Raw genomic sequence first — 15003 nt, 5'->3', positions numbered from 1 at the left:
TGTTAGCCATTGCAGCGCGTGACTGTCAGCACGTTTAAAAAGATGATTGCAGCTTTTGCACATAACTTTGAGATTGTACAAATGCGTGGGATGAACGCTCCTTGCCTCCAGTTATAATGATTCAGACCTTTTTGTGTTCTATGTAAATAACTAACAGTAATGCATTATCCAGGTCGACCTGTGGGGTAATTCTTAAGCCGCTTAGAGTGAGCTCGCAAGCCATGTTGTTAAGTGAATACAATGATGTTGCACTTAGGTAGTGCTGAGTTCAGCGACCCAGTGGAGGGTAACGCGTGTTCAATTGTTGGACGTCTTAAGTGCCGATCTTGTGAACAAATTATTCACTAACCCTTCTTCTTTACAGAATAGTCTATTACAAAAATGTAGATGTTCCGAAGTGGGTATATGGACAGGCTTTGTATGTAAACACCGTATATTTGCTTCCACCCTGCGCACACACTTATTATATCTGATGAGTTTCTCATGATTTACACAACGTGTCAGAATTTGTACACTGGATAATTTATGAGCTAAAGTGTATTTCATTTCGCCTGGGTGAGAACTCAAGAGACCAGAGTGAGTCTAATTTGCAAGAGTTACATGGGCATTAGTCTGCCAGTAGGGGAGTGATTATAATTGCTGTGTACAATCCAAACTTATTCATTTATGGGTATTTTTTTATTTGGTTAATTTGGACTGTGGCACTAGCACACAATGGCCTCCTCTTGCAAATGACGTCAGGGGATCTTTTAATGTCCGCTGTGAAGCAGGTGGCGCGTAGTGTTTTTTTACAGTTATTAGACACCGCATTATTAACTAGGACTGTCGCTGGAATCGCACCGCGAACCTTTTCCAACAAGGGGTGGGCCAGACTCCAGGCAGGGCCAGACTCCAGGTAGGATCAGACTCTAGGCAGGGCCAGACTCTAGGTAGGATCAGACTCTAGGTAGGATCAGACTCTAGGTAGGATCAGACTCTAGGTAGGATCAGACTCTAGGCAGGATCAGACTCTAGGCAGGGCCAGACTAGGCAAGGCCAGACTGTCCCCAGAGTGGTCACGGTAGGCTTGACAAACATAACTCCCCTGAAGCACAAAGCGGCAGTAGGTACCGTACTGACGATTCGTAACGAGTATGAAACCGCTACAAAGTTATCTCACAATCTTGCTGATGTCTACAATAATATGGCCACAATGTGTGGGGTGCTTTGAGTTGGTGGTCAGAAACAAGGCTGTTATGTGTCATACAAGTGGTATGATGTCACGTGACATTCAAGACATTATGGGAGGACTAATATTTTTGTCAATTGACAATCTTTTAGAAATCGTCCTCTGCATGTTTTATCCTTCCTGTAATTATTTCTTTCCAACCCATTTTATAAAAAGTGTCAGAATTCGGTGGAGTCATGTATCGTAGAATTGTTTTTACTTTACTCATCCATTAACCTGGACTGCATTGTACGCGTTTGTACCCAATCCTGGGCGAGTTGGCGACGCACGCGGTTTGTTTTCTGCAGCAGTTGTCCATGTGGTTGATGTTATTGACGCGAGCCCCTATGGAGCGGGGCCTAGCGGTGGTTGCCAGCTGGTGCCCTGTGTTGTTGTGCTCCGTGCAGGGCTCTTGGCCAGATGGTTTGAGTCCTGTCAAGCACCAGTCAAACGTCACCTCCACCGCCTCCCCCCCCCCCCCCCCGATATTCCTTCTCTTGTTTTTGAAAGCGTTTCGCTTCTGTTAATTTGTCACTTTCCCACGTCATGAATCCGCCGTCCCATTGGCGTCTGCCTCTTCCAGCCTCCAAGGCCCTCTCCAAAGCTTTCATAATGCAGACGGCAAACGCCGCATATCTGACCATCACCTATCCGCCCTGACCAATTAACCACCCCACACCCAGCGCAGTGTAATGGCAATGTTTTTTTTCCAGACGTTCACAAACCACGACCCTTTTAGACGCGCAGCGGAATGTTCTCAACCTCGTGTACGTTCGCTGGCTCATCAAGCACAGCCAAGAAATTCCGCTGCGTCAAAAGGGGTTTACATTTTTTGTCCAGTAACCTATTTGTCCAACGGTGTAACTGTTGTTTTTCGACTCGCGCTTTGGAATGTGCATCTGTGGCCATCTGGAATGCTCTTCCTTCCGATATTACGAAGCCACTGGAAGTTGTGCACTTTTAAATCATCTAGATTGAAAACTTTAGAACTGCTTTTTGTGTTTAGGTTGTTGCCACCCCCCCACACCTCCGATTAACACGGTTGGCTACGTACGGCGCGAAAGAAGTTCCACATATGTACAACATACGTATCCCACTTGTACACTTCGCTCCCCGGTGAGCATGCTATGCGACGTCTTTAGCGGGGCGTGCTCGCAGGGTGGAACGCCGAGGAGGATGTAACAAACGCGTGGCCTCGGGAAGCGCAGCGCTCGGAAGAACGCACTTCATGAGCAATTGAATTTGGTTACGTAAACATGGCACAGCTATCATAAAGCGCTGGAATATGTACGATCGTGGGTAGAAGGTGCAATAACTGAACGGGACCCGTTCGCTGTCCTTTAATTTGAAAGCAGGCTTTTTCCTAGTACGATTAAAATGTTTTTTTTTTTGGTCAAGCGGTGAAGAGTACCGCGTAATCCTCTTCAATTGCAGCGAACCGCGAGTTCCCGACGTCGCGGCTTCCAGAGGCGTTGTCAAACCTCGTCGAGTGTAAATGCTGGTGAAAGGACCTCCGCTGGAGGAAGCTTTAAAGATCCCCCCTAAAGACATGGTTCTTTGGCCTACTCTTCCACGCTGGGCCAGACGTTATAGATGAGGTGTGATAATCCACGCTTTAGCCCGCCGCACTCGGCCCTACAGATCGACTGTGGTGCAGCGATTTATACTGCTGGGGGGCACGGACACGGGGAGATTCACGAAACTTTCCCCAATTATTTTTACTTCCACGCCAGGAGATGGAATCGAACTGGCGACCTCGGGATCATTGCGTAAGTCCAACGTGATAACAATTCTACCACGCCGGTATCCCCAGATTTTATGGTAACGTTAGAAAAAAAACTCAACGCTTAAATGTGTGTACTGTATAGTGACACATTTAACATGTTTTTAATCCTAAAATGGACCTCCATAATACCTGGCTAAGGTGTTTTTTTGCAAAATTGCCATTATAATTTCTGCTGCTCAGCACGGGCCGTGCGCTAACCATTACCTAAGCCGTCCCGACAGTAAGTGAATTAACAGCCAGGGATGTTTGTTCGACCTGAACATCAACACCCGCAATTACATTATTTGCATCTCGAGCACATTCTAAAGTTCACCTGCGCCGCAGATTAGGTTTCGTTCGATGCCTTTGCTGGTCTCATGATTTGGTGCATAAACCAACATCACCCCGCCCCGTCTTATACGACGAGTCAGCTCCGTGTATAACGCTGAGGCAACAGCACGCAGTGGTAAATGTTTCATCTGGTGGTGAACGAGTGACGGAGCACGAGGGCATCACGAGAAGTTGGTTTGAACCAAGTGGCCTCGTGAATTCGAGAAGTCCGCTGTACGGACCCCAGAAGGATCGCTTGGAAGTTGTTGGGGTTTTTTTTTCTACAAGAGACCAGAATTACAAAAAACAGTCTCGTCACCTCGTCGTCAACGCTCGCTCTTCTCTGAGAACGACAAGTTGGGATTTATCTTCTTGGTTCTTTCGGTAAAGTCACGTAGAAGGGAAATAATAAAGTAATAAAATAAAAAGAAAAAATATATTATATTATTATTTCTCTTCTACGTGACTTTACCGAAAGAACCAAGAAGATGAATCCCTGCAGTCACGAAAGCTTTAAATCGAAATGTTGGGATTTATTAAATTGCACGATAAATGAGAATTTTTGATTTACTGTGTATTACGTAATATCTTATCCAAAGTGGGTAGTTGTGGTAGTTTATTTGTATCATTCATAATGTTGTCACATCACAGCACTGTGAAATAGTGATGACTTAGGAAGGCCTTTATCCAGCAGTGGCTTGATCATGGTTGATGATGACGGTAATTCTAAAGCCTCTGCAGGGATTTGTCAAGGCAGCTGCTTAGTGAATCCATCTGCGTGCAACCGCCCCCCCCCCCTCGTGAACTTATAAAATTACAAATAAATACATCTTGCTGCAGCCAATCTCAATTCACCAATGGATGAAGGCCTGCCCCATATCAGATATCACTTGCACCACTGATGTTAGCCGGGCTCACAGCGCAGTGCGCACATCGCTGAGTCTCGCAGTCCACCCCAGGTGGGGCACATTTGCGTCGATTTTAAAGTGTTCTGAAAAATCTGCGACGTCGACTTGTGGCACGATACGCAAACCAGTGCTGTCAGCCAACGTCAAATCCTGAGCTGTCGCCAGTTCGATAATTATCTAATTACAGACCTGGCGACTCGGCCAATTGTAATTGGCTCGGCAACAGTTTCGGGGGCGTGCGATGTTGACCGAGCGGCGTAATTTGTCACGCGCCGCGAGATTCGAGTCTCTCTCTAGGGCTGCCCCCCCCCGCCCCCCTCGTGTCGTGATGCCGTCCTGGAAACGTGCGCGGAATGCGAGCGCACCACCGGTGGAATTTTGGCTTCCGAAATTGACGCCGCCACGCCGGTGGTGGGTGGTGGGGGGCAAGAAGGAACGTCGAGTTCTCGCAGATCGGCCTAGACCCACCGGTGGCTGAAGGGCTCGTTCGGCGCGCTAGAACTCACACTGAAGGGAAAAAGCGAACTCACCGACGCCACCGACACTGCATAAGCAACTCTGAATGACACCGGCTCGCGCCAAGACACACGCGGGTTGCTGTTGGCTGCTGCGGGGCTACGTTGCGTCCCAGCAGAGAGCAGCGCAGCAGGATCCATTGTTGTACTGTACTATTAGCCCCTAACCCCACACACACATCTATGCTCCCCGCCTATCCAACCCGCATTGGCTGTCGTGGTGGCGCAGTAGGGTATGGGGAGGCCACCATCCAGTCTAGGATCGACGTGTGTTACGTTATTGAAGATTTTGCAGTGAATTCGTAGACGCTGCTGGATATTCCTTTGCCGATTTGCTGTGACGGCGCGTCAATCTCCAACATTGTTTCCCTCCCCTTCCCCCCCCCGGTTGACCTCGGGCTTATCACCCTTCTCACGGTGGCTCGCACAAGGATGGAGAACATTCGAGTTCCGCGCTTCCCGCGACGAGCCGGTCCCATCCGATGGTACAATGACCTCCCGATTTGGGGGCCGTCCCTAATTGCCACATCGTCGATGACTCCCCACGCTAAGCATCGTCCAGAGCTGTTTGGTGGCCATGACGCAAATCCGGTTTGCACGTCCAAAAGACCATTGCCGAAGTGTGGCTCTTTTTTCTAATCGTCGTCGCGATCAGCCGCCATGGTCCATCCACTGCTGGATGAATGCCCCCCCCCGCCCCGCCCCGCACCCCCTCTCCCTGCCAAGGCGCTGCCATCGCCCGCAATCACGTGGTGTTTTGCGACATTCACCCCCGTGAGCTGATCTTCACCACCGCTCCATCGCCCCGTTGGACCTCCTTTGGGGGCGCCACTCCTTTATGGTCCGTCACCATCGTCTGTCGTCTCTGCGAGGCCACGACGTGCCCTGCCCAAGCTCGCTCTTACAGCTTGCGCGTCGTCATTGACCTTCGTTGACGTTCGCTGATCCCTGCGCTTGTCTTTCTGTCTTTCATTGTAATCCCAAACCGGCATCCTGTCTGTGCTGCTCTGGTACGTTTTATGGTTGTGTACTATTTACTCACCGTCAATGAGGATGCTTAAGGGAATGCATTCGCTTGTCTGTTCATGGGGTCGTGCTTTTGAATGTGATAACAAATCGACAGCTAAGGGGCAGAGGATAATTCCACGCTTTCCTGCCCTCACGTTTAGGTGTCAGTCTTAATCCGGCCAGGATTTTTTCCAAAGTCCGAGAGAAATGTGATGCGAATTTGCTCCAAAATGAGAAATTGTTGCGTCATTTCATGGGATAAATTTTGATTCTTGATATCCTGAGTTACCGTTCTGCGTGTCTCCGCCAGCGCTGTTCAAGCACATTGCGCTCGTCTGTCTCATTTGATGAGACAATATCACCGACCGACATTTGAAAGAATGCAATTTTGCTCGGGTTGAAAGGTGGAGAGGTGGCATAGCGCGGCTAATTCCACCGCACTATGATTCCCGGCCACGGCTGACATCAGTGACCAGTGGCATCCGGGACCGCTCCTCCCCCTTCAACAACGAGCACGCACACGCAGACCGGCGCGGTGAAGTATGGTCAAACAACCCAGTGGCTGACACAGCATGGGAGGGGGCCTGCAATGGATTGACCATTACTAATAATGGCCATGACCAAGGTCATTACATTTATAAATCAATGTACCCATTTTGTGGACACTTCCATTACGATAAGACCTCTATGTTCTCAAATGGTAATAGTGTGTCCGTACGATTATTATTTTTTTGGATTACTTTTTTGCTGCGACACTTTGTCCTTGGCGCTGTTGCCAGATTAATATTCTTCTCGCTGTGCCTAGGCTTGCGTTGCATAACATAGCACTTTCACACGCTTATTTGGAAGCAGCTTACATTGCACGTGTCTTTACTTTCATGCTCCGTGCCCATTCCCGTACACGATTTCCACCAGCCTTGAGTGGCGGTGCATCGGGTACGTTACGCCACATCGTACGGGGACGCTGCTGTGATGGAACGAATTCGCTACGCTCGAGTCCCCCGGTTCAACTCCCGTCTCCTGGCACGGCAGTTGAAAAAACTCCCCCCCCTGAACTCTGTCCGCCCAGCGGTGTACAAATGGGTTCACGACCACGGCAGGTCGCGCGTGGCGGGCTAAAGCGTGGATTCTCACACCTCTTCTGAAACGTCAACGTGGCAGAGAAGGCCAATTACTGAACCCTCTCGTGCTCCCTCTAGCAGCGAAGGCGCAGTTGACGCGAGTATTTGCGGGGGCTGCACCTTGTACTAATTTCGCACCGCACAAAGCCAACCGTGCGAATCGGAGGCGCGGTCGGAAGGGCAACAAACGAAACGCAAAAAGCATTTGCAAAGAAATGTGAAACGCACCTTTGTCAAAGCTGCGCACCCTTTTAGCTCAAGCGGCGACGGCGTGCCTGAATGGGTCAGGCGTGAGCGAAACGTGCGCCCATCATGGACTGTGCCACTCAGCGGCAGGCAGGTCCTTTATCACGGAGAATTTAGTGCGTGGGCTAAAATCACCGGCGCTAACGAGCGCTGGTGCAGTGCCTTTGGACTCGCCGTCCAAGTCACTCAACGTCAACGCCTTAATGGTGATCCTTTCTTCGCATGTGTGCGGGGGGGGGGGGGGGGGGCGGTGGGTCTACGGTAAACCTTTAACGGGGGAGGATCTCCTTCAGATGTTGTTATGCCCGGACAGAATTTTCCAAAGAGAGACGTTGGACCGTATTCACTGCGGCAGCGCAGCCTCTGGAGACGGGGCCGCCGCCGCCGACGGTAACTTGGGCACCGGATGCAACGCGGCGGTCGGCGGTTCCCGACGGAGACGGTCGTCGCTCCCGAGCACTTTCCGGAGACCCGAGTTCGATTCCCCGCTCGGGGTCAACGCCACTGGCGATTATCTGAGCCGGTCCCGGGCCCCTCCCCCGAGGTCGACTCAGCCTTAATTAAGCGTCCAGTGCGGTGTGCGAACATCGTCACTGGGGAGACAAAGGCGGCCGGGCGTGGCGTTGGCCACCTACCCCCTCGTGTGCCGTGCCGGGGGATATTTGTCTTTGTAATATTTGGGGGAGGAGGGGTGGCGTAGTGGTTGGCGCACTGCACTGCGCTTGCAACCCAGCGAACCGAGGTTCGATTCCAGGCCGTGGCTGAACCCCCCCGCCCCCGCCACCACCCCATTCCGACTGGCATGAAGTATGCCGTCACATCGGTGCTCATCGTTTGCGTATAGTCAACATTTAACCATGAAAGCTGTCACCGATTCCCACGCGCACGGTTCCACGCGCGTGTCGCGAACGCAAGAACCAGTGTTGTTAGCGGGTGAGCTACATGAAAGGATGCGTTTATTAAACGCCGCTTGTCAAGAGTGTGCATGTTAATGCCTATACAGTCTGCGGTTATACATGCACAGTACAGTAGAAGCTTGGGAGCAAGTCCAGCTGTCCTTATATCAGAAGTAGCGTTCTTGTATCAGGAGATTCCCCCTGCCTTTCCCTCACCAATGTAATGCGTGGCTTATATCAGGACTGTGCTTATATAGGGTGTGCTCATATCCGGCGTTTTGCTGTCTTGGGTTTTGCTGCGTCTGAATTTTTCTTTTTTCTTTCTCAGAGCTCGTACTTAACAGTCTGCGGTTGTGCATCCACAGTACAGTAGAAGCTTGGGAGCAAGCACAGCTGTGCTTATATCAGAAGGAGGGTGCTTGTGTCAGGCGTTTCTCCTTGCCGTTGCCTCATCAATGTAATGCCAGGGTACGTGGCTTATATCAACACTGTGCTTATGCAGGGTGTACTCATATCCGGCTTTTTGCTGCCTTGGGTTTCGCTGCGTCTTCTCTTTCACTCGGCGCTTGTGTGTAACCCGCGCGTCCGTGTGTGTGTGTGTATCCCCGCTGCGCTGCCGCTGCGCTTGCTGGCGGTCAGAGCTCCGTGCAGGACTGGGGTCACGAGGTCGAGGAGGGCGCCGTCTACAGCGTGGCCATGAAGAAGATCCAGATCAAGGAGGCCTCGCACAAGGGACACAGGTGGCTCGGGGTGAGTCAGCCCGCACAGCTGCAGCATTAGCAGCAGCAGCAACGCCGAATGGAAAAGAGCAGTGCGCAGGAGAGATGCGGTTGAGGTGACCGGGTGAATCAGAGGGTCGGGAGATAGCTGAGCAAAGCGCTGCAGAGATTCGGGGCGTAAAACGAAACGGAGGTTTCAGCCGACTGGCTGAAAATCGCAACAGATTGTTTTGAGGGGTGTGATGCCGACGTTATTTTAACAAGAAGGGAAAAAGAAACATCACGGCGGAAAATTAATTACGGGAGTTTTTTGGTTTGTTTTTGGTTAAATCCAGTGACTTCATATGGTGCATACGTACACACTGCATCATGTGTCTGTGGCCAGTGTTTACACTGTGATAGCATACTTTATTTGGGAATCGCACCTTGTTTAACAGCTTCCTTCCATATCCAGCCCATACATCCCGTGTGCGTACATGTTTGTTTTTCTTTAATATCTGACGGAATGCGAATAATTATTTTCATTGCGATGATATTTCCACGAGCCATCGCATCCTGCCGCCCGGTGTCAGCTAGCAGCAGCAGCAGCATTCCTCACCCCGTTTGCGTTTGGTAAAGATTTTACTGGACGGGAAAATATGGACCAACGAACCCGAGAGCCCCCCCCTCCCCACCCCTAAATATCCATCATTTTTATTTTCTTATCTTGCGGCGCCGTGATTAAACGGGGAGTTTGACATGTCGTATCCTTGCAAACGTATGCAAGGGAAAGAATGTTATTTACCGGCGTCGGGCACTTTCCCCCACCACCCTCAATATTTGATGAAACATTCTCGAGGGCGAACGTTTGTCGCATTTAGTTCGTGTTACGAAAAAAATGATCGCGGCAAATAAAGAATGAAAGCTGCAATTTATTGAAGAGGAACTGCATCTTGGGCCCGAACAGGAAAAGTCCAGTGAAAATGTTATGCCTGTTCAAATCGAGCAAGAGGCCTTTGCTCATCGGGTGGAAATTCGACATTCCTATGACAAGGGCCAGTTTTTGGAAGGGCCAGTTTCTAGGTACTATGATTTCTTCCCACAAGAAGCTAAACAAATTCTAAATAGAATTTACCATATGTCGCAATGCTGCAAGACTTTCATGACCCTCCTGACAATTAGTTATGAGTACGTATGTCATTATATCATCCATAAATACATTATTTGTACATGAGCAATTTTTTTTAGGCGTGACTCCTTGAGGCTTTCCTGCGTAAATAAAGGGGAGCAAACCACAACGCCGCCCAGCAGTTTCTCATGAAGTCGGGGTTAGCTGGCGGCTTCCATGAAGGTCACCACTGATCAGCGTTAATATTTCCAATGATGTTCGTGGCGAAAACGTTCGTCAGCAGTGTGCTGTGATTTATTTACATTCTAAGCCAGCGCCGAGTGGACTAAAATGATCAAGCGTGACAATGACGACGACTGTCCAGCAAAGGTGAAAGCGCGACCGGCTCTGATGAGCCTAACGTAATTCGTCTGATTGAAGAAGGAGACTAAGATCGCTTGAGTAACGTTTGTCAGGGACAGGAGTGCACTGAAAACGATCAAAAATGGTAATTGGCTCCACGTGCTCACGACGTTATTTACCCAGTTCACTCATTGGCTGACCTGAAAATATCGGTGTGGGAAAGAATTGCAGGCCCCTCACACCAACATTTGATAATCAAGAGTGTTGGACTGAACGTTTGAGCTCTTCAGTCGACTAGACCAAGAGGGTGACCGAATACAATCCAAAGGACTTGACTGAAAGACGGCGGCTAAAATAAAGCCAAACGACGCAAACAACCACCGACTATGAATCAACTTCCTCTACCGACGGCCGCGTCTGATGCATCGCCCTGGGCCCCCCCCCTGCCCCCCACCCACCCCTCTCCCCTCTGCCCCAGGTGGAGAGCGACCCGCGGGCACCGGGCCACGGCGGGGTCGACCGCTACGAGACGTGCCGCGTGCGGAGCATCCGCGCCGGGACGCTCGCCAAGCTGGTGGAGAACCTCCTGCTGTCGTTCGGGGACGACGATTCCATCTACATCAGCGTCTTCCTGGCCACCTTCCGGGCATTCACCACCACCGGCGACGTCCTGCGCCTCCTCATCGACGAGTAATGGAGCCCCCCTTTCCTGCCGCCGCACCGCACGCTCGCTGCTCGCGCCGTCACGAGACAACAACAACAACGCCAAACGGGTGGCGGTTTCGCGATGTTTTTTGTTCTTGTCGCGGTGCTGAAGGTTAAAAGGTGGCTCGCCTCGCGCCACTGCTGGCGGGGAGTATGTGCAAGTGTGTACGTTGAACTTCGTTCGCACAGTGCGCAGCCCGGCCGTGCGGGAGGGCCTTCCGCTAGAACAGGGGTCGGGAACCTTTTTGACTGGGAGAGCCATAAAAGCCAAATATTTCTAAATATATTTCATTGAGAGCCATATAGTATTTTTAACGTATAATAAATTAAATATGTCTTACTTTTAATGCGACTTCTGGTGCTGCATGGTTTTGCTGATGGCCTTGTAGTCTGGTTCATACGTGGTGAGGTTGAGCTTCATGCAGGCGTGACCTGTGAAATGTATCTTCAAAACTAATTTCTGTTTACTTTTAAATGACACAGTATTATTAAACAATATCACAAGTATTTTAAAATCAGTTCCAAACTGATTTTTTTATTTTTTTATTATTATTTTTTTTCAACTCAAAATTGTCTGGGGGACATATGCCGTCACTGGAAGAGCCATATATGGCTCGCGAGCCATAGGTTCCCGACCGCTGCGCTAGAGGGAGCGCTCGAATGCCCGTCTGCTAGAGGGGGACGATTCTAATTTCTTTCCACTCATTCATCACTTTTTGGTTGTTGTTGTTGTTGTTCTACTTTGTTCTTTGTCGCAAAGAATAGCTACGCATTGTTGCCTGGCTGTAAATTCCCGTTTGATGAATGTGGAAAAGTGATTGTGATTTTGTTGTGGTCGCATTTGCCGTTATTATTTCAATACCCGTCATTATTCTCTTCATTCCATACTCGTCCGAACGCCTACTACTTCTGAGCTACACGATCATATTTGTAAAAGGGAATGAAGGGTTTCTTCATACGAAAACCGCAGATATTGAAACGCCCGTAAATAACGGCGTCGTTTTCCCCTCAGGCACGGCGAAAGGAAGAATGGAGATTGCGATGATGGCCGCGACCCAGTAAAGTCTGCGGACCAGACGTTCGTCAGGAAGTAAGTTCACGTTTCCTGTCACAGCGGTACAAGAGACCCTGTATGCTTTTGACAACGCACAAGCAGACTGTTTGGCCTCATCCACTCCGCACTGCGGGTCACAACACTTCTCTTTCTGCTTCTTCCCCTCACACTACTCCATTTTGGAATTCCCTCCTCCCACCGTCTCTCTTCTCTCTCGTTCCCCTCCAAGTTCGTGTAAAAAATTATAACAATAATATTAACTTTTGATTTAAAGTTTTCGTGACCGCAGGGATTCGTATTCTTGGTTCTTTCGGTAAAGTCACGTAGAAATAATACAATTATATATATAAAACAATACAAATTCTCACGACGTTTCGACTGCAACACAAATGTTCTTGCTGTGGATTTCAAACCTGATGATGATTGTTTGTGTTGCAGTCGAAACGTCGTGATAATTTTTATTATGTTTTATATTTGTATTATTTTATTAGACTTTACCGAAAGAACCAAGAATAAAAATATTAACGTTGCTTATTCATTCAAGAAACTCTCTTCAACTCGTAGCAATTGCCCCGTCAGTAGATGCTGTTTGTTGCTGGCTGCTTGGTGTTTTTTGGGGCTTTTGGGTTCTGTGCTCGTCATCCGCGGTAAAATATAGAAGAGCTCACAGAATAAACTAAACTAATCGATGTTTTATTTGACCAGGTAAGACCGACTGAGCTCTATATAGATAGCGCTTTTTCAGAAGCGACCTATACCACAAATGATAACTCAACAAAGTGGCTTATCACGTGGAAATTTATAGCAGCCAAATACTCGAAACGTATGACGTTGATTCTAAATTAATCTCGAGCGAGCGAAATAACAGCGAGGGCAGAAGGGGAGAGAAAACGTGAGGTTGCATTTTTACTGAGTTGTTGCGGTGTGTGGGGATGTCTTCTGCCAAAATGTGAAAAACGCACTTGTTATCAATGCCCTGTCTAATAAACGCAACGGCGTATACGTATACAATTCACTATTTATGGTGAAGGAAAGCTGGCTGCGCAGGATAATAAAAGTGTCGGCCTGGAGGGAACATTACAGTAAAAACATCCAGGTCCTAAATTCCAATAAGCCATGTTTTATTGCGTCGTAAACCTAAAATCCTTGGCTTAAAAATATAAATAACAAAACCAGCCTAAACCTGTGAAAACCAACTGCCTCAAAACAGCGCTTTCATGCCTTTCTTAAATTACTTCGCTTCCAATTTGATCACAGTCGCCAAAGCACAGGCCCAAACGGCCCAAACGACGCCAAGCGGTCGGCAACAAGCAGCACCATCGAAGGCGTAAGGGATGAACGTTGACGCATTTCAATTTTCTTTTTAAGAAGTTGAAGGTAGAGAGGAGAGGGAGAGAGAGACAACGGCTGGGTTTTCCAAAGGCGAGCTGTGTGAGGAGAGAAGCGGAAGGAGACGCGTTGCTGTCTGCAGTCGAAAACTCATTTTTGATCCCTGTTCATTGTCACAACGGCCCCACCTTGCCAAACAAGCTGCGGCTTGCCGTACGCGCGTAGGCGTAGCCGACAAAAGCCTGACCAGGCCCGAGGACATGGAAACCTCCCCCCACTGTGGTGTTTTTGATAAAGAGCATCGGTAGTAACCTCCGTGTCCTGGCTAGGATCTCATTACAACTTAATAGAAGCTGCTGGCCAGGCCAAAATGTCTTGTGTCTGACTAATCCTTCCCAGAAATGTATGTTAGAGAAAAACAAAAGATAACCTGAGTCTCTTGTAAATGATGTTGTTTCAACACATTTACAAGAAAGACTTCCGTTCCGAAACGAACACGTCACCGATTTTACGCTGCTCAGTATCGTCAAAAACAATATTGATTCTTTTTTCGGGCTCCCCCTACTACCCGTCCGTCTCCTGCCGTAACCGTTGGTCAAATACCTCCAGGGCCAAAAAAAAAATCACAAGACGCCTGTTGGAAATCGTCGACGTCAAACAAACAAAAACAATAATTCGCACGCCGCGGGTGCGCGTGATCTTCTCCAGAGCCGTCGCCTTCATCCTCCGAGTGTGGATGGACCAGTACCCCGAGGACTTCCACGCCGACGCCGAGTCGCTGGCGCTCGTGCTGGCCTACGTGTCGCGCGTGCTGCCCCACTCCGAGCTGCAGCGGCGAGCCCTGAGCCTGCGGTCGCCGCGTCCCGAGACCCCCCCCGGCTCGCCCGTGTCCTCGCCTGCGCCAGGTGCGGCATCGCCCACCATCCAACGAGGCGTCGTCGTCTTTGTTGTTGTTTCTATCGTTGTTTATTTCCGTGACGTCCCCTAACATCCGTGGGTCGCGCTTGTTGCACCTCCCCCCCCCCCCCTTGTTGTGCGGTCGGGTACGTACGGCGCTGAAAGAAGTTCAACATACGTACACGACTCTCAGGACAGGCCAGGGAAGATGCGGCTACTTGCCTCCACGAGCGGAGCGTTAGGAGCAGCCCAAATTGCGACCGAGGCCACCACCCAAGTTAGACGATCGCCCCACGTACTAAACCCGTGCCCCCGGGACCGTTCACCCGTTCACTCTGGCTCGCCTCCAGCCGTTGAATGGATCGCCAGCCTCAAAGTCAAACTATAATTGCTTCCCCAGCCATGTGCACAAGACTCTCAGCCAAGTGCATTTTGTACGAAGGCCTCGGGAACCACTCGCGGTTAGGCCGCGCGCCGAGCACTACTTCTTTGAAGCTCTCGCCACGCACTGCTGCGGGCATCTTTGGGAATCGAGGGCAACTCCACGGGGAGTTGAAGCCAACGTTAACTTATGAAGGTGCCCGCAGCAAGCAGTGCACGGCACAAGGTTGCCTTCCAACCGCTGCGGATGCTCGCGGTAGCGCGTGGCACAGAGCTTCAAGGGAGAAACTCTCAACACCCAGCCTAATGTGGCCGGAAGACCACGTTGGAAAGTGCAATTTGTGCTCAACGTAATTGCAGGCAGCAGTCCATTAAAACACGTTGGTGCTGCCCTGGCTACCCAGGGCGTCATCGTTGTTGTTGTCCTTGTTATTGTTATCATCGTCGTTGTTATTGTCGTCGTTATTGTTGT

General features: G+C 49.8%; 1 protein-coding gene across 2 annotated transcripts in view; it reads left to right on the top strand.

The window, feature by feature from the left end:
• Positions 1 to 15003, top strand: part of LOC133341779 (ral guanine nucleotide dissociation stimulator-like 1) — a 57863-nt gene that overhangs the window by 27298 nt on the left and 15562 nt on the right. For both annotated transcript variants that reach the window (XM_061550493.1, XM_061550492.1), the window contains exons 3-6: positions 8636 to 8746; positions 10644 to 10855; positions 11883 to 11960; positions 13962 to 14158. In XM_061550493.1, coding sequence (XP_061406477.1) covers positions 8636 to 8746; positions 10644 to 10855; positions 11883 to 11960; positions 13962 to 14158 — 598 coding nt within the window. The remainder of the gene's footprint in view (positions 1 to 8635; positions 8747 to 10643; positions 10856 to 11882; positions 11961 to 13961; positions 14159 to 15003) is intronic.

Source organism: Lethenteron reissneri, chromosome 12 (assembly GCF_015708825.2).
Source record: "Lethenteron reissneri isolate LAM-NWPU_2019-01 chromosome 12, ASM1570882v1, whole genome shotgun sequence".
Taxonomy (NCBI): domain Eukaryota; kingdom Metazoa; phylum Chordata; class Hyperoartia; order Petromyzontiformes; family Petromyzontidae; genus Lethenteron; species Lethenteron reissneri.
Note: the sequence above shows the minus strand (reverse complement) of the source record. Positions and strands in the feature narration are given on the sequence as shown.